Raw genomic sequence first — 20315 nt, forward strand, 5'->3', positions numbered from 1 at the left:
AAGAGAAGATGACCAGGCCGGCAAACTAATAAGTGCCTCTGGCGGAAAGCGGTCAAAGTGAAAAACCTCCGCTGCTTTTAGATTGCATTGTATATAAATACCAATGTAAAATTTCTTATACAAAACTTAATTTGCATGGTAATTTTCTTTTATAGTCAAAAATTACACTTCAGGAAAACTCACTATTTTACTTGTTTGATTTTACTAGACCGTATCTCATAAATTAGACTTTCCATAACACCGGATTTTGTCCGGGCTGTCCAGACTTGGCAACTCGATCTGAGCCAATACTTTTGTCAGAAATTTTAAAGGTTATTAAATTTATCCCATTTTTTGTAAAGAAACGCTATTTGAATACATTACAATATGAACACCCAAATTTTGTTGATGCTGTTTTTAAAGAAAATATATCTCGCTTTTACGATGTAATATTACAGTATATTCTAGTCACGTACCAAAACAACTTCAAAAAAGTGTCACATTTCAGTGGGTAACAATAATTGAAGATGAAGAAAAATAGGAAAATATGGGGAATAGTATTTTAATCATAAAAAGACACACATATTGTGATAGTTTATATCTTAGACCAGGGGTTGAAAAATCTAATGGATACATCCATGATTGTTTATTATTTTATGATAGCTATTTTATGCTTGAGAGAATCTATCAGTAGCGAAAGGTGGAGGTAGGCTGTTAAAATTCGACATAAGTAGTGCACACTAAACTTTGTCAGTCATACTTATTTGTTGTCATTGAACTAAGAATACAATTTTCAAATGTTACGGTTAGTTTTTAAAATTCAGTTAAACCATACTTAAACCAACCCATAATAGTTTAGGTGTGTTACGAGTGATCCGAAAAAAATAGTGCACACCTTTTCAGTCATGCTTACCTATTTGTTTTCGTTGAATTAAGAATAAATATTACAAATGGCGTTAGTTAGTCTTTCGAAATTCATTAAGCTCTTCCTAAACCAAACCATAACCGATAAAACATATTCTTCTATCTGTATGATTTAATGGCATAATTTTAGATAAACGGATATATTTTGACTATTATCTACTATGACTTGGATTAAGCAGGGTTTAATCAAATTTTAAAAACTAACCAGCACCATCTGCAAATTCTAACGTTAATTCAATGAAAACAAATAAGAATGACTGACAAAGTTTAGTGTGCACTATTTATATCGAATCTTAATAGTCTATCTCTACCCTTCGGCACTGGTATGTTATAATATGAAAAAGATTATTTTTCCATGTAATCACCCTGTACCTTTCACTAAGTGTTTTTAACAAATTAACATGAACCCAGTTGTAGCGGCTTTTGCAACTTAACACTTTAATTCAAAAACTCTCAAACAGATCACAGGGCCCGTAAAGCAACTTGTAAAGCTGAATCATAATAATGACCCAGTACGGTTTCGCATAATAACATCACGCAATAATTTGTCTGTTTTTATAGCTTGCATTTTTTACGAGTGTTGTGTTTATAACATAAAATTTTATGATCCTACTAGAGTGGTAGCAGTTATTTCAAAAAAAAAAAAAACGGCGTATATAATAAATATGCAGGATAGCTGTGGTTAGAGTTTGCGACCGAATTTTTTCGAGATAAAAGTACCTACTTAATAAGAAAAGATTTTTATCGTTTCTCAAGATTTTTTCAAAAGTTTCGTGATTTTTATTTCTCGAGAAAGTCTTATAATGTACCAAAAATATTATATATTATAAAAAACATATACATCTAGGATTAAACACTATACTTTGGGCCAGTAGCTAAGAGTGGAGGTAGGCTGTTAAGATCCGCCATAAATAGTGCATACTAAACTTTGTAAGTCATACGTATTTATTTTCATTGAAATAAGACTACAATTTACAGATGGTGTTGGTTTGTTTTTAAATTTTAATTAAATCCTGTGAAAACCATGCCATAATAGGTAAGAGTAAAAAAAATACTCGTCTATCTATAAAATATCTAAAATTATGCACTTAAATCATATTTTATAGATAAAATAATATTTTTTATCTATTATAGTTTGGGTTAGGCAGGGCTTAATGATTTTTATAATGAATCTGTGTAATATAATATATTTTCAATCAAACGAAAACAAATAAGTATGAATGAAAAAGTGTGCACAATTTTGTCGTATCGTCCTCGTATACCAAAACTATTATGGTTTGGCATATGCAGGGCTTAATTGATTTTTAAAAACCAACACCATCTGTAAATTATTACAGTCTTAGTTCAATAAAAACAAATATGTATGACTAACAAAGTTTAATGTGCACTTTTTATGGCAGATCTTAACAGCCTACCTCCAACCTTCGCTACTGGTTCAGGCTTATCTCGTAAAAACACTTCAATTGTATTATTAGTATATTATATTGGAATATAAGAGGTTATTTTATTAGTAATACTAATATAACATTACAAAGATTTGATATCAGAAGATAACATATTAAACCGACATTGTCAAACCATTTGAACTTTCCTAAGTATTTAATTGTATAATATTTTCCATCTTATATACTACGTTTATGACGCAATGCATAAATAGTATCTTTTCGACTAAAGATTAAGTCATAAAATGATATTTTCCAATAAATATTTTACGATAATGCGTATAGGGCTGGAATAAATTTTGGTGAAATCATCCACTCAGAATAGTCTGCGGTCGACACCTTTGTATCTTTTGATTTACCTATTCAACCGCGACTCTGGTAAAATATTTAATAATGTTGTAAATAATTCATAATATAATTTTCGATATTTAGATGTTGCAATATATATATATATTATATAACAGTAGCAAAGGGTGGAGGTAGGCTGTTTAGATCCGCCATACACAGTACACATTGATATTTGTTAGTCATACGTATTTATTTTTATTGAACCAATACGACAATTTTACAGATGGTGTTGGTTAGTTTTTAAATATCAAATAAACTCTGCCTAAATCAATCCGTAATAGTTTTGATATACTTTGGGCGATACGAAAAAAATGTGCACACTTTTTCATTCATACTTATTTATTTTCGTTGCTGCATACTGTTACATATTGTTGGTTCATTTGTTTAAATTCATTAAGCCTTCCCAAACCAAAATATAATACTCATAGATAAAACATATTATTCTATCTATAAAAAATCTAAAGTTATGTATGATTTAATGGAATAGTTTTAGATATTTTATAGATAGACAAGTATTTTTTGACTATTATTTAGTATGGCTTGGTTTCATAGGGTTTAATTGAATTTTGAAAACCAACCATGACCACCTGTAAATTGTAGTCGTATTTCAATGAAAACAAATACGTATGACTGACAAAGTTTAATGTGCACTATTTATGGCTGATCTTAACAGCCTACCTCCACCCTTCGCCACTGTATATATTATAATAGGTGCTAGAAGAGATCAATATTTGGCCACGTATTTTTTTCGACTAATACGTGGTGTGAATGATAACTCTGCCATTCTTGGTAATATTGACTTGTGTGTCCCTGATAACTATCTTAGAAATCGGGAGCATCAGTTGTTTGTTCTCCCGAGGAGCAGTACTAACCTGCCATTGGTGATGCCAATTGGGAGGGCAATAACTCTGTTCAACCAAATTGCTTCGGATGTTGATATATTCCATCCACGTGAGAATGAGTATAGGTGGACGTTATTTTATAAATTCTTAAAATAGGGTCTGCTTTACTCATCCGGTGTACTTCCTTGTACCTATATACTTCATATTTTTTGTATTTACACATTTATACTGTAGAATAACTTAATATTGCATAATTATAGTATTACATAATACTGTTTTAATAATATTTCTTTGTTTCTAAATGTCATGTTGTGAACGTCTTAAACTTATAATTTGTAATGTCCACAATATGTAAAAAAAAAAAAAAAAAAATGAATTAAGATTTAAAAATTGAAAATACTAATTTTTTGAAAATAATGTTAGTGATAATTCAGAAAAATCAATGTCAAAATCAAATGAGACGAAATATGATTTTATATGGATTTGGGATTCAAAACATCATTTTCCCGCGACTTTTATTATTATTATGGATTAATTGTCATATACATATACATGAGTATCTACTAGGTGGAATTAATAACTCAAAAATAACAAAAACAGGACATTAATTATTCGTTTTAGAATTGGACACGAATTATTTGTACATTCATCAAGTACAACAACCGTGGGCTTCCAACTTTAAAATAAAACTGTTGCTCATGTAATACCGGCTATCACATGCTTCGGTTAGTAGGTTAGGTAAGATTATAAACACTTTGAACAATTTTACCAGTTTCTATTATGGAATATGATTATTCACGTAAACAACTGTGCAATAACCAAATATCTAACAACTATTCGTATCAATGTTTTAGTGTTTTTCAGATATTCTAAAATATTTAAAAAGTGTTAAGTTATTAATAAAAAATATTATATTTATTTGAAAATTTATCATTGTTGACAAAAGTGAGTTATTGGCTAACGATTAAACGGAGAAGATTGATACAGAGTGCCTCAGAGAAAATATTACCCGAACGTGTTTGACGTACTACTAATAATAAATCATTAGCTTCGTTATTTTTTTGTCCCATCTGTGTTTGTTAAACGAAAGTTTAAATATTAAATATTACATGCTTTGAAATAAACAAAAGATTAAAAAAAGTACACATAAAAGTGCGAATTCACGAAAAAAGCTTTGTGCATATTTGCCACACAGCTTAATAAGCTCAACAACAAACAAATAATACTTTGTCATTGAAGCGTGCTTACTGTGCTCGTCGAAAGCTTTATCTGTAAGCCTGTTATACGTCGTAAACACAGCCAGTTATCATTGATTCTGCGTTGGCTTTCGTTAAAGCTCAAATTGAAAGCAGTGTAACGAGTAATAAAACCACACGTGAGGCTAGTTCAAGTCTTAGCCTGATATATTATCTTCTATCGATAAATTTTCAACGGAACTCAACGAAGTGTATCGAAATAATACCTCAAGGGATCGTTTGAAATTGAGCAAAATAAAAGATATAGGAGTTTATAACATAGTTTCGTCTGAACTTTTATAACTCGAACTATTCTTCGTGTGGTGAAAGCAAGCTTTTGGCTTTTGTGTAAGCTTTTTTCTCACAGTGAATATACAGCTGCAATTTAGTGCTAACATTTAATCTAGCTCCATTTAAATATACGAATAGTACTTCAATAAACCAATATTGTTTACAAAAACAATTAAAACATAATATATGAAAAGATAAGATAAAAACAGTTCCTCTTAATAAGTAAATAATATATTGATTTAAATTGTACTAGGAATTTAATATATATTGAAGAAATTCACTTAATTTATAGAAGATAAAACACTCAATAAAACAATATAAACTATAAATTTGGTTAAAGTTAAATTCTTTAAAAATCGATTGATTTAATTAAAGTTTTGTCTTTATAAAAGAGATCGAATTTTATCTAATAGTATCGCAATTGTATAAAACACAAAAAAAACAGTGGTGCTTGCTCATGATATTTTTTTGCGAATTAACAATAATAAAAACCAAGTGTGTATAAAAAGGAAAAAGTAATTTTATGCATAAAATAAACAAAACGCTGTAAAAACTGAAAAGGTGATAATTACCAGTGCTAAATAGGATTTAAGTAGCAATAACTCCGGATTAACTCTGAACAAAAAAATCAGGAAAATATATAAAAGAGAGTGTTTGTTATAAACTCTGTGATAATTGTTATTTGAGTTCTAATAACAACGCTGGATTGTAGGTATTTTGTGAATAAAAAGTATTAGGCGCCTATAAAAAGACATTGTAGATAAATAACATATTTGGTACTTGCGTCAATCAAGCAGTGCAAAGATACTGGAGCACATATTGATTTATAAATAATCGGATTTTATTTTACGTGACGAAACCGATATTGTTTACAAAAAAAAATACCAGGCGCACATAGGGAGAGATCGTGATTATTTTTATTATATATCACAAGTGAATTTATTTAAATTCGAGCGGAAACTCTGCATCCTTTGTGAAAAAAACATACCAGGAAAACAGTAATACAACGGGTGTATAATCTGTGATAGTTAATAATTAATGCACTTTATCGTTGCGAAATCTTGACTTATTGTGTCGAAAAAAGTATCAGGCGAACATAAAAAACAGGTGGTGATTTTTGTACATAAATCACAAATAATATAGTTAGTAATTTAATTTGTGCCAATCAATTTCAGTGTACAGCAAAAAGTATCAGGAACGTATAAAATAATCATCATTCTGTGATAATAAATAAATTGTATTTACAGCGGAATTTTTAAAAATTTTGAGTGTAAAAAAGTATTAGGCGCGCATAAAAAGTGAGCGGCTGTAGTTTATTTGTTGGTAAGAAGAGTGTGGGCCGTGCAAGAAGTACCGAGCAGCAGGCGGGTCAGCCGTGGACGGGAACAGGTCGCAGTGGGCGCGCACGCTGACATGGTGGCCGTCGCCATATGCTGCATCCTGGTACTGCTGGTCGTTTTCATCGTGCTCATCATAGTTGTGGGCCAATCGATGGGGGAGCCGAAACCGTCCACCTAATCGGACGCCCCTGTAAGTTGTACGGTTTATTTTTGTTTGGATGTTAACAGTTTGGATCGAACTGTGAAAACTCTGTGTTCAATAATTACTAACACATATACCCAGTTTCAATGTGACTTCATGATAAAATATTTATTTGTACCCGGGCAGTATGTTTGTGGATTGTATTCCATCCCTTTTGAGTTTTTTCTTAATCTACAATTTTCGATATACACGAAAAACCACTTTGACCCGTCCAAAATAAAGTTTTCTTATATCTAACTAGAAAGAATAATTTTACTATTATAAATAAAATACTAGTCTTGAAATAGTGACAGTGATTTAGTTTTTTTTTTTATAATACTGAAACATTAATAATAATTGTAACCCGCAGTCACGTCACGTCTTCTTCTCTGACTGACGATCCATTTTCGAAGAACATTACAACTATCAAGCTCTTGAATATTCGATTCCAGAGGATATTTGAATTTCTCTTTCTTCTCAAATATCGTTTTCGGAAATTTGTACGTATGCAGTTCACCGTATCACACTTCACCGTGAAATGTTATATCGAAAATATTATATGGTCGTATATTAAAGACCGTTCAACTTCTTTGGGTCGTATAGTACTGAGATAAAATTCATGTCCAAATAAAACACGGTTCTTGTCGGTTTACAGAAAGCCAGCGGCAAACAATTTTTGAAAATAGCCGATATACTGAATTATTTGTTAGGTTAGGTTAGGTTTCCATTCTTGAATTCATGAATTTTTCCAAAATCGGCTATGAAAATTTAATTAATGTTCATATTGAATCTAATAAAATTGGAGACCGTTGTACGGTCATCTCTTTCTGATGAAAGCTCACGGCGAACTGTGCTACGGTTAAATGTTGTATGTACAATTTACGTGTAACCCTCAAAGATACCTGCACGCCTTATGTAGCTCTGATCTATATCGCTCAATATACATTGCATAACAAGGCATTTAACTAGGTAATCTAGTCAAATTATTTTGTTCTGTTTTTTTAACTCCATCCATGTTTTAATATTGGATTAATCTCACACTCTTTCTTAGTCGTAATAATAAAATGTGTACTGTCTTAAAATGGATACAGGATTCGTAATTTGATTTTTTTGTAATATGAACATGTATATATACTTAAATTATTTGAAAAGTATCATACAACATTATAACATTTCTAACATATCTTTTCTGTCGCACGTTCAACTATAATGTCATATTCTATTATACTATATTTAAAAACATTAATCTATTTTTATTGTAAAATCTCCATTATCTTGTTAATTATAGAAAAATATTAATCTACTGCCTCGAATCATTCAAACTAAAACAAAAATAACTCAAATTGCGTTTGCAGTGAGACTTTTTTAAAGAACTCGACAGAAAACTAACTCAATTAAAACTAAAATTCTCATTAAAATTTTCAAAGAGGTTCGCCGAGGACGTACATAGGTGGTTTTGTATATAAAGAAATGTGGAAACTGCAGCAGGTATTGGTATATACGTGTACACTACAGCACACCTATGTGACTTGTGACCTACATCACCTGTGGTTTATCTTATATCCGATTTCCTGAAAACTTTCCAACTCTGAGATGAAACAGGTTTACTTTAGGTGTTTTAATCGGATTAGTGTACTTAATAATAATTCAAAATGTGTTTTGATAAGTAGTTATCACCCTAAACTCTATTTGATCTTTGCAGGAAACATAACGTTTATATATAAATCAATCTGAAATTTATTTATTGAACAATTTTTACTGTTTTTTTGTTAAATCGTGCCATTTCTTAATCTACGAGTACAACCCATTGTTGGTCTTGGCCTCTTTTTGTATTTGCCTCCATTCATGTTTGTCTTTCTTTTTCACATGACGAATGGGAAATTAAGTATGTTTTGTGATTGTGATTATTTTTTAATGCTTGAGTATCCTCATACTAAAATAATACGTCCGCTCAGTGAATAATTACAATGGGAATGTGTTTATATCATTATCCGTTTTAAACTGGATATCATACCACCACTTACTTGAAGTTGGACATGCCTGGAATTTTTTTTTTTTTTTAGTTAAGTCAATTAATACTGAAATAATTTGAAATATATTATATTATAACTGACATAAAAACTCGCCGCGAACTCGAAACGTGTAGGTCTTCATTTGAATGCAGCGGATACCAAAACCGTGTGCAGTGCTGCTTGCATTGGCGCCGACAATTCTCTGCGGGTTTCAGGTCTGCCTATCGGACTTGTGACAATGATCAAATACGAAAGTGCCATAGTTGACGATGATGGCAGTATTTCCAGTGAACTTGGAATCCACATGGGTGAGGTGGGACAAATCAACTTCAGTCAACTTGGAGTCATGTGCAAGTCAAGGCTGTATTCTGTAAGTACCAAACGTCGCGGCAGCTTATTAAGCTTTAAAGTTCTTGACGTTTGAGCTTTGAGCTTTGAGAATTGATGTCTCCGCCGAATCTTAATGCTATATTGGTACGAACCACTCGAATTCATGAGCGGACAAGGCGGCCCTCGGTGATTGACGTAGTCATGAAGAGTCGGTTGACGTGACTGGGATATGTGTTCCGGATGCCGCTAGAAAGTACGATACTCCGTACCCTTGTGGCATAACCTCAAGGGTTCCATCACCATGGCTGACCCTCTCTTACCATGTAGAATTACTACAAATGCGATCTACACGTAATAGTTCTCACATCGCGAGAGGCACGATCTTGTGCCTCAATGCTAAGGCGTGACAGGGTGAAGTAATACAATATAATAATTATAAATTAAACAACGCATTCTAAGTTGGATGCTTTCTGCATAAATACATTAAATTATGATGTGATTTTCAACCAAGCTCTGGTTTGAATAATTCAAAATAATAGAAACCGAGTTGTTACGTGTAAATTCGCAAATCACGTATTCTGACAACTTTAGTCATATCAAAGCGGAAGTGTTCCAACTGGAATCGCCGTCACAATTTTAGACAGCCACGAAACTTGCATAAATGCATACTCAACTGCATTAATAGTACCTATCACTAGGAAACTAAGCGCTAATAACATTCCTTAACTCAAGGATATGAGTTCGATTCCCAGCTAGGTAGAAAATTCGTTACTGATTTTTCATTTAGAAATATAACAAATATTTTAAAATTTTATACTTCTTTAAGCGCCTTTGGAAAATCAGATCAGAATGTATTTTTGGCGTGTGACATGTAACACACAATTTATTTTTTCACACGAAAAAAACGCACTCGATTGGATTTTAACCACCGATTGTTCGGTTATCAGCCGAACGCACTACTTTTACGCCACAGTATGATACTGCAATCGTGACGATTATACAGTATAATATTATAGTTTGGAATTGTTCCGTTGCCTAGGCAGCGAATTTATTATTGTCGGCCATTTGCAATTCCATACGTTAACAAACTATTAAACGTCATAGTGACAGTTGTTACTTTAAAAATAAAAACAACGATAAATAATTATATAATTTAGTGATATAAGTTAAGGTGTATATAAATACACCAACGGCGTTCCAATAAGCGGTCTTCTTTCTTGAGTGTGTAATTTAACAAAATAATTAAGCGCTAGTCGAAGAATCTATTTTTGTTTTGTTACGCCAAAGAAGTATAACTTATACGCGCGTACATAAGTACACACACTGATGTTTTTTTTATAATATTGTGTTCTGAATTAGTTAATATTGAAGAATTTGATTTGAATTCTAATTGAGTCTAGTGTTGTACTATTCTATTAGACTGATGTCATGTATGTATTTATCATAGATATGTGAATATGCATATAGTCTTTTGATATCAGAAGGCGAAATCCATGCCAAAGTTTAAATAAATGTAAATTTAAATATAAAGTCTATAAAATTAATTGACGTGCATTTATTTATACATTCTAAATGCAAAAGGCGAGTGTGGGTTTCAATAATAATGATATAAATAGGAGTGAAATATTAAATAATTCAACTTTCACTAACCCCACCTCAACCAATCTTTTAATATGCAATTTTCTAAGTGTGTACTTACCTTGATATATGTTTATTATTCACCCTTCTCTCCCTTGCGTCCGACCCTTACTAAGGGTTGAAGTAATAACCTACAGAAAATTAATAAAAACACTCGTTTTAAAAATATATGTTGGAGAGAGCTAGTATAATATACTATGTTGTAGACTTACGGTAGAACGACCATCTTTAAAATCATAGTTGCAGGTTAATATCTCGTTTCTGATAAAATAATGGCAATTTTACTATACCTCGTAAACATGTTAATATTGCCTCAGAATTTTAGAGACGTAGGTAATGTTTCACTCAGTAACAATAATTGTAGGTAAGGTAAGGTTACTTACTGGATTACTTCATAATTGTGCCAATATAGTCTTTCCGTTAACATTATGGTATACTGTAAATAAGTATAATTTAAAATTTTAACATATCATTAGAGATAGGTAGTTTTTGGGTATAACATCTTAAAAATAAATGCATCTTCGGAACGTCCCTACTTATAAATTTGTGACATATGAACATGCTCATCCAAAATTGTATTAATTTATTAGGTATATAAGTGAGCATTAACGTTGTGAGTGTGTATTTACCTTTTAGTGAGTGTGCCTGAAGATGCCGAAAGTGAAACCCGGGTCGCAAAAATCGACTCAAATGGAATAGTACCAAACTTAATTCCATTAGAATTTAAATTCAAATTCCATCAAGTACCTCGGTCGATAGTATTAATATAATCGTATAAACACTTTGATAGTATCTCTTTCGTGCTTTGCAAATAGATTCACATTACTTTAAGACAGCAACGTCAACATATACATATTTTAATTAAGTACTAATCAATGGTAGCAACACTAAATTTATTTGTTTTGATAATCTATCATCGAGTATTCAGTAGAAATAATGTATTTTTGAAATTGGAATATCTAGCGTGACATAAATGTTACATCTAAATGTAATGATTTTAATATAATATGATTTTGAAGAGAAGATCTCTACTGTGCGCCATTGATCTAAACCCTTTGCTCATTCCAATACTACTCAAAGCCTATTGGCTAAAAATAAGAAAGGGTTTTAGCCTAAATAGAAACTCTTTGGCTTTATTAGATTTCACAATCGTCATTCACTTCAATACCACCTTTCCCAAATTTTATATAATGCCCTTTTATTCGATCGAACTCTTTTCTTATGCCAGTGAACTGTGACCATACGTATTGAGTTGTACCTACAAGCAGGGTTGGGCACAGTGGCGAGGTGTGGAGGCTGTTAAGATCCGACATAAATAGTGCACATTAAACTTTGTCAGTCAAACGTTTTTGTTTTCATTGAACACATGCTACAATGTGTAGATAGTATGTGTTAGTTTTTAAATACAATTAAACTCTGCCTAATCAACGTCATCGAAGATAATAGCCAAAAAATATTCATTTATCTAAGTATAAAATATCTAAAATTATGCCAATAAAACATACATATTTTTTGATATTTTATAGATAGAGGAATATTTTTTATCGGTTATGGTTTGGTCTAAAAAACAACACCGTCTGTAATAATATTCAATTAAAACAAATAAGTATGACTGAAAAACTATGCACTATGTTTTTCAGATCGCCCATACTGTTATGGTACGTTTACATCTGACACTTATACCATTATACTTATTTTATGTGTCGGACATAAAATTTCATTTACTGTTTACACCTGCATGGATCTGACATAAAATTCTGGTATACTTCTCGTTGAAATAAAGTCTCGACACTTTATTCAATGGCAACATTGGAATAAATATATGCGGTGTTTACATATGATATTGTAATTTATTCGGACACTTATTTTGTATACTTCTCAAAAACGTTATGTCAGTTGTCAATATGGGAATGTTAAAAAAGAAAGCAGCGAGTGTTATTATTTTAAGTCTTTTGGCAACAAAAAGGAGGAAAAAATGGTCTAGATGGGTGCGGGAATGGATTCAGCGACGAGAAGAACTAGGTGCCTTCCGTTTAATGTCAGAGTTTAAAATCGAAGATCCAACTCAATTTGTGAACTTTAGTTTGCAAGATTGGACCTTTTGCCAAAAAACAAGACACACAATTCAGAAATGCGTAGAAGAACGATTAACAGTAACATTGCGATATCTAGCACTTGATCGTCATTGCATATTCAATATAATATTATCGTACCTAATACGAGTGCAGGTGTGGGCCAAAATGAATTAGGTAATACCATTTGAAGCGCATTTTTTCTTCACAGAGTGCATCAGAATTAATCGTATGTGCCGAGAACAAGCGATATTTTATTTTCGAACAAAATCCATAGAACACGGCACATCCGATTAATTTCTCATTGTCTATGATTTTTGACAGATCGCTACAGTACATTTATTAACGTAAACGTTGGGCATACATTCATGGTGTACCTATGATTATTGATTGTCCGTTGTTTTAGAAATATACATATACAATTCACTAGGTACCTGTCAAACTACGAATATTGTGTCAGGTACTTGACATAAAAGTAGACGGTGGTCCAACTTCGGTGATATATCGCTCCAAGTTCGAACTTATCGAATACGCGGTGCTTACATTTGCGTATATAAGTAGATTGAATAAGCGGTAGGTGAGAGTCGACACACGCAAAATAAGTGGCAGATACAAATATACTTACTGTTTACACTTAAGTGAATATGGTGTCATACATAAATATGACGATATTAGTGTCAAATGTAAACGTACCATTAGGCATGCAATTTTTCTAGATGGTGCGAGATTTCCTGATGGCGTCCTCGTAATGACGGTTGGTTTATTTGTTAGGTGATGGTTATATTAAATAATAGATTGCGTACAGTTGTCAAATGACTTTAAACTGAAAAATCTATTAAATATATTTAAATAATTTAATACCCGGGCAACATTATTATCGATAGAAGAAATTGTTAGGTCCGATAGCTTTTCCTGTCACATAGTAGGAACGTGGAAAAGTTTTAATGAGTTGAGAAAGAGTTTACGGAAACGCATTCACCTATAGCGACATTGTTAAAGTATAGGTAGCAGAATCCAAAGCACTGTTAACCAAAATATCCTGCCTAATAATTAGAAGATTTTTTAATTGTTCTGCTGTATTCGATTTTAATGTTCATTTCTTATTCTTTTTCTGCTATATCCGTTGTGGAACGTTGGTGATGAGTCCAGCCATTTTCTCCCTGATCATCAATGTTTTAAATAGGGATGTAGGACTGAGTTCAAATCAGTCTCTGATATTCTTGGACCCGGGCGTTCTTCTTCTACCTTCAATGATAAGATGCAGAGGTTAATATCTCCCGGGATGCCGCATGGTGTGGCCAAAATATGAGCAATGAAAGTAAAAGTTTATTTACTTTTATCGAATGTGAATACATCAAATTTCATTTTACGGGATTTCAGCCATCATGATTTCGGGTTTCGGGATTCAAGTACTTACGTATACCCAACCTCTAGGTAGATATTATGTTTTGGCACGGAGAATAAAATTCATTATTTTTTATCTATCTTATTTAACATCCATGTCACAAACTGTTAAATGATTACAAAGTCAAAAATATTTAAACATATTTTTTGATATTGTAATAATATTATGTAGAATGGCGAACCAGTGTTATTTATGAATTTAGATTAAAAATAACGTAAAATTGCAAAAACTCCACAATAAACAATATATATTTTTTAATTATTCATTATTTTCAGTATCGTCGTGAAAAATTAATATTTTTTTTATTATTTTATCATGTGTGTAATTATTTATTCAAATTATTTCTCTCAGGCGGTTTTTTGTGTTTCTTTCTACGTCAGAAATATATTTCTTTTATGGTTTTAACTGTCAATTATTGATATATATGTAGTAGCGGTTCCACTATTTTTAATATATTAGTCAGGACCGGTTTTGTATGCTTCAAATGGATAAAGTCAATGAAGCTGGACATTTAAAAAAATGTAACTAGTAGGTACTAAATAATATTGTTTTATTTTAATTAATAAAATAATTACAATATGAAAAGAACTTCTTATATACCACGTTTTTTATATTTTACTGATGATATAGTATATTTATTTCCATAGTAACGCACGTATATATTAATAATTTAGTTGCTAGGACCCCCTTAGTAACCAATAATAGTGAGTAGTAAATATTACTTTTAACGAATTTTTCCGAAACATACAAAACAGAATTAACTGAAAATGAATTCAATTCTGCTTAAAGATGGCCAAAAGTATTAAAAGAATGCATTGTCGTCGTGTTCTGGTATATTTTAAAAATTTCAAATGTCTAACTGGTCGGGAAGTTAGTTAAAAATCTTGGACAAACAAGAAAAAATCTGTACCTGGCAAACAAGAATACGACTTAATAAAAACGTGGTAAAATATACGTTCAGTCTCTGTTTACAATCTCTTTTCCCGACAGACCTCGCATTCTACAATAAACTTGTTTTCTTAGTCATAAATTGACTGGAAGCATTCCTGGCGAATATATTATACATTATGTGAGAATAAATATATTATTTATATGTGTGTGAGAGTGAAAGATTTTTCGATAGCGACCAACTTCACTTCGATCGCAGTCAAGCAAATAAAGGCACTCTACTTTGTGCGGCCTAAGTGCTATAGCATTGTGTAGGAAAACCATTAAAAGGGACCGTTCTCTTAATAAAAAGCAATTAAATTTTATACCCGATTAAGTAACTATTCATCGGAATTTAACTATACCTACGATAATACGATTTCCAAATTATTAGAATGGAAAGATTATAAAAATAAAAGATATAAAAAAATCGGTGTGGGTAGTTATGTACGTTAGAAGTTATAATTCTTTGGCGTAACAAAACAAAAACAAAACTTGTGATAAACTAGATTCTTCGACTAGCTCAAGAAAAAGGACCGCTTATTGGAACGCGGTTGGTTTATTTCTATACGAATCATTTTTGTGGCAATCGAGATTCCCCGATCCTTCCAATATAATGATAAGACGTATCATCGCATTTTTTGCAACCTGTGTGCGCCTTCTTATTTCCGCTTCACATCCGCCTTTTCCACCGATGGTCGATCCCAGATATGATGATATTATATCTTCCATATTTGTTGAAAAAATTACATATAAATAGCTATTATTTCTTTCAATAAAAGAAATGAATGTGTTAAAATAAAGCTAAAGTCAGAAATATAATATGTATATAACATTGTAGGAACAACGGAAATGCGATCTGTTTTCCGATATTAAATAGATTTCTTTGAAGTGTATGTAAGCTTTGCGACTTTTTCATTACAGAAACCGAAGTTTGATTTATTCTTTATCATTCCACCAAAAGATTTTTCCATTGAAGATTGAAAGTAATATAAAAAATAGGCCTAAATCTCTAAAATGACAGTTGGTTATAATGTTATTATATTTGAGGTAGGGTAGGATCATTTCTCGAGAAAATGATTTTGGTTCGTGTGAATGATGAGGGTGGAGATTATATTTGAACATTCTTTCTGGCGTGGGATTTATTGAATATCATTTAGAAATCAGATAGGTAGTATAACTTTCTCACAGTTTAGGGGGAAAATATCTGTAATAGTTTTATCTAAAAACCTTTAATAATTCTTATAAAAGCGTACCCAATCAATCGTTATTAAGTATGGAATGGAGAGGTAAATAAATTCTCATTTTTAACACATGCTTAGATATTCCAAAATTATATTCCTCCTCACTGCACAGTTTTCTTAACAAAAAAATACACAAAATAAATTTAATATTGCATTATATATTTTAAAGATAAAGTACCTCACATTTTCAAGCATCAAAATGAAAACTTGTGATCAATATTATAGCAGGTCATAGAATTCAGATACTTGGAAAAACATCTGCTCAGTTAGAAAGATCAAATTGATGAAATTAAATGACTAGTAAACAAAACTGCATGTCTACAGGTCATTATTTGGAAAAACAAAAATATGAAACAGCAAAATACGAATCTACAAAACGTGCCTAAGACTTATAATAACATATGGGATCGAAACTAGATCAGATACAGCTAAAACAAGATGTATGTTGCGAAGCCGTGAAATTAGAACAAGACAGTTTGTTCAGATAGGGAAGAAATTATGAAATACCCAGGCAGAAAGTATGGATGAAACTAAGATTTTGCACGGAAAACCAGTTGGCAGTTGTCATCCCGGCAGACCTCCTAAAAGATGGAGAGATAGTTATGACTCAAGCAAAACTCTGATGAATTCGAATAATAACAAAAATACGGTATACAACAATTTCATAGAGACATATTTGCAGATTTGCTTTGACTGCCTGACTGCAAGCATTTCGTGAAAACAAAATATCGTTTAATTTATATGTGAATAAAAAAATAAAACATTATATAATTACTACTCTTTTTGTCTATAAAATATGCGATTACCGCTTTTATTTGTTTAATATTCCGACGCAAACTTTTGATATTTCGAATCTTTTAAAAAGCCTCTTGGGTAAATTCAGAAAAATATTTAGTTACTATTGATGGAAATATAACTGCCTTTCAAATATATTGTTTTATTCATTATATTGTGTTCGCTATGTGAAAAAATGGGTCAAAAACCCGGAGATATTTTTCGTTTCACTGATTTATATTTAACAATAAATGTCGCTGTATTCAATTGTATTAAGGGACACAATCAGGAAAATAAAAACCAAATCACAATCTCATTCGTAAAGTCTATTGTCACAAGTTGACTATACCATAATAAAATAAAATCTGTTAGCCACAAATCAGTGATATAACTTTTATGTATCTGTAAATATTAAATAATATTTTGGGTTATGAAACCATAGTAAACAATATTATGCTTATAGGTAGAGGTAGTCATAGACTATGATATTGTTCGTATCCCCAGCGTTCGAGTCCAAACAGCTCTTCAATATCCTGTTTGCATCGCAAAAGCAATCAACGATTTTGAAGTAATTAATTTGGGGATGGGGAACGTTTATAATGAAGAGTGGGGATCACAATTTGCATACGCCAGAAACGTGTGCATAGTTTCATTAAAATAAATAATATAATAAATCGATTTTTATGTTTACTTTAGCATTGTACATAATATTGAACTTACCGCACGCGTTTGCAGTCAGGGCATAGCTACAATCATTGTCGCGTGATCTATGGTGATATAGTTTGACACAAGACTGATTTCTACCAACATTTTGTACTAGTATTGCAGCCTTTTTGCAGGGCTCGAAATGGATCGGAATCGTGAAATCCTAGGAACGATCGCTCGGTCTCATGAAAAAAAAAACGGTTTTCGATTACCACTATTTTGTTATTTATGGAGTGTTCATATTAAACAAACACCATCCTTGTTTATTGCTTACTACTTTAAAAAAAAATAATAAATAGGTAATAAAAATTATGGAATTTTAGATTGCCTTTTTTAAATTGCTAAAAATATGAATATATTTCAATCAAAATTTAATATTATCATATTTTGTCTTTGTTTTATTACGATAATACGAAAGTATGTTAACTAGGTAGACAGTACATCAATACATGGTAATTGTTGAGAGTGTATTTCGTAGAAATGAGATTTCTTGACTGCGGCGCTGGTAAAATTCACATACCGTAATAATGCATATCGGAAGTTTAATTCCTGTTGTTTCATTTATTCATCTAAAGTAGTTCAAATGTTAAATTCAAATTTTATTTATTTTATAGTGAACATTACAAATTATTAATTTAAGACGTTCACAACATGATATTTAGAAACAAATAAATATTATTAAAACAGTATTTTATATAAAAAAATATCAGTACCTATTAAGTTATTACACAGTAGAAAAGTGGAAATAAAAAAATATATACATTAGATATAAGGAAGTACACAGAATGTGCTAAGCAGACTCTATTTTAAGAATTTATAAAACAACGTCCACCTACACTCATCCTCGCGTAGGTGGAACAAAAACGAAAAAAATCGAACACATTTTAATATTTTTTGATAACTATAGATCGTTCCGGTTCGTAAAATTTTCTATTTCGAGTGCTGGTCTTATATATAGAATAGTTTCACGTGTATGGTATATTTTTCCAGGCGGTCATCATAGAGCATTTTTCGCTGATTTTCGACGGTGTTTTTCCTCTGGGTTATCTTCCAGAACTTATTTGACTATGACCATCATAGTATATTAACACTTCAATTTTAAGTGTCAGAGAATATGGACTCGGCAGATGGATAGACCAAATTAACAGTAACATTTGATTCCGGTTTCCATTAAGTATATGAAAATATGATGACAAGTTATGGAGAAGGCTGACAGGCCACACCCAATCCTGAACCATTAGAACCAAAATAAAAAAAATGAAAGTAGGTACCTACCTACCTAATAATGGGATATATTCCGTTCCCGCTCGATCACACTAAGTAAACATTTGTGTACCTTCTGAATTTTTTTGAATCTTAAATAAGCCTAATGACTATAAAATCAATGGTATACAATTATTTCACTCATATAAATGCTATAAAAATAGATATTTTTTTCGAATTAAGAACGAAGATATTTTAGTTATTACTGGTTGGATGTATAAATAATTAATTATAGTTTTTCAGCCATAGAAATTTGTAAATGATAGAAAGAGTGTTCTATTTTTGAAGCATCAATATTATAGATGTGTAATTCAACACGTTAATTGCGTGCTGAAAATGTCGGACATTATTATAATTTGATACTCACTCCTTATAACGTAAGTATGTATTCTTTTATCTCTTTTGCGATCTGTTCCGGGAACATTGATCCAATCGTTAGGGGGAGAAAAAGTGCTCACCAAACCAATAACAGTAAACACAGGAAGGGGAAACGGGGCTTAATTCGTCCCAATCATTAGGTAGGGTAATAGTAGGTACCCTTGTCTTTTTTACGTTTTACGTTAGACTGCTTTGTTGGCTTTGAACAAATTAGGAGGATTAAAATACAATACATTAGTAGGTAGGTAGATTTTTGTAGTCGTTTTCAATTAAATATGTATATTAGAGAAAGTTAATGGAATAACGATTAACAAAGCATAATATACAAACATTTTATTATAGTACAGGGTTTCAAGATGATTTATAGATATTTAAAATGATTTTTCATGTTGTTAAAACTAAATTAAAGCCAAAATTGCATAGTTTCTACTCTTTAATAATTAACTCAAAATAAAATTATTTCATCAATCCGATGTTTTCATGTGCTTTTACTCATTGGCTATAAATTACTAGAGTATAAAAATATATTTTCTCAATTCTGATTTTTATTAATACCTTTTACGGATAAAAGTTACAAATAAATAATATTTCGCTTTCGACCATGGAATATGAATAATATCCGTAATATTATTCTATTCACATTGAAAATTATTCATATTAACATTATACTATCCTAGTTTCAGATTTATTTGTTATTGTTCAATTTCACCCCATTTTTGGCATGAATTGATGCGCGGGAAATCCCAACATAAGTAATGTTGTATATAAACATGTTTTATCCTAATATTCTGGTCGTTACCACGTTTGTCTTCAACTGAGAGTAAACTAATTAATATAAAATGAGTTCAATCATTTTACAACGTATTAATTATCAAATATCATTCTATTCTTTGTAGATATTGAAAAAAATATTATGGCAATAGAGTCAATCTTTGTATATTTTCTAAGCTCTGCCGGAATCACTATATGAGTCCCAGGGTTGCCA

The 20315-nt window shown here is 31.2% G+C and overlaps 2 protein-coding genes across 4 annotated transcripts in view; both read left to right on the top strand.

Annotated features, from left to right (window-relative positions):
• Positions 1-20315, top strand: part of LOC147073229 (CUB domain-containing protein 2-like) — a 314685-nt gene that overhangs the window by 245015 nt on the left and 49355 nt on the right. The window contains exon 1 of one of the 3 annotated variants that reach the window (XM_085945569.1): positions 6555-6591. The exons of the other annotated variants lie outside the window; for them this stretch is intronic. The gene's annotated coding sequence lies outside the window, so the exon portion shown is untranslated. Of the gene's footprint in view, positions 1-6554; positions 6592-20315 lie in introns of those variants that run through there. 3 annotated transcript variants of the gene reach the window in all.
• On the top strand, positions 6418-6579 carry LOC147073230 (uncharacterized). The gene has a single exon (XM_085945584.1). The coding sequence runs from the start codon at positions 6475-6477 to the stop codon at positions 6577-6579; it is 105 nt and encodes a 34-aa protein (XP_085801710.1). The 5' UTR covers positions 6418-6474.

Source organism: Rhyacophila brunnea, unplaced genomic scaffold (assembly GCF_057557595.1).
Source record: "Rhyacophila brunnea isolate RB1 unplaced genomic scaffold, BYU_Rbru_1.0 scaffold_18, whole genome shotgun sequence".
NCBI lineage: Eukaryota > Metazoa > Arthropoda > Insecta > Trichoptera > Rhyacophilidae > Rhyacophila > Rhyacophila brunnea.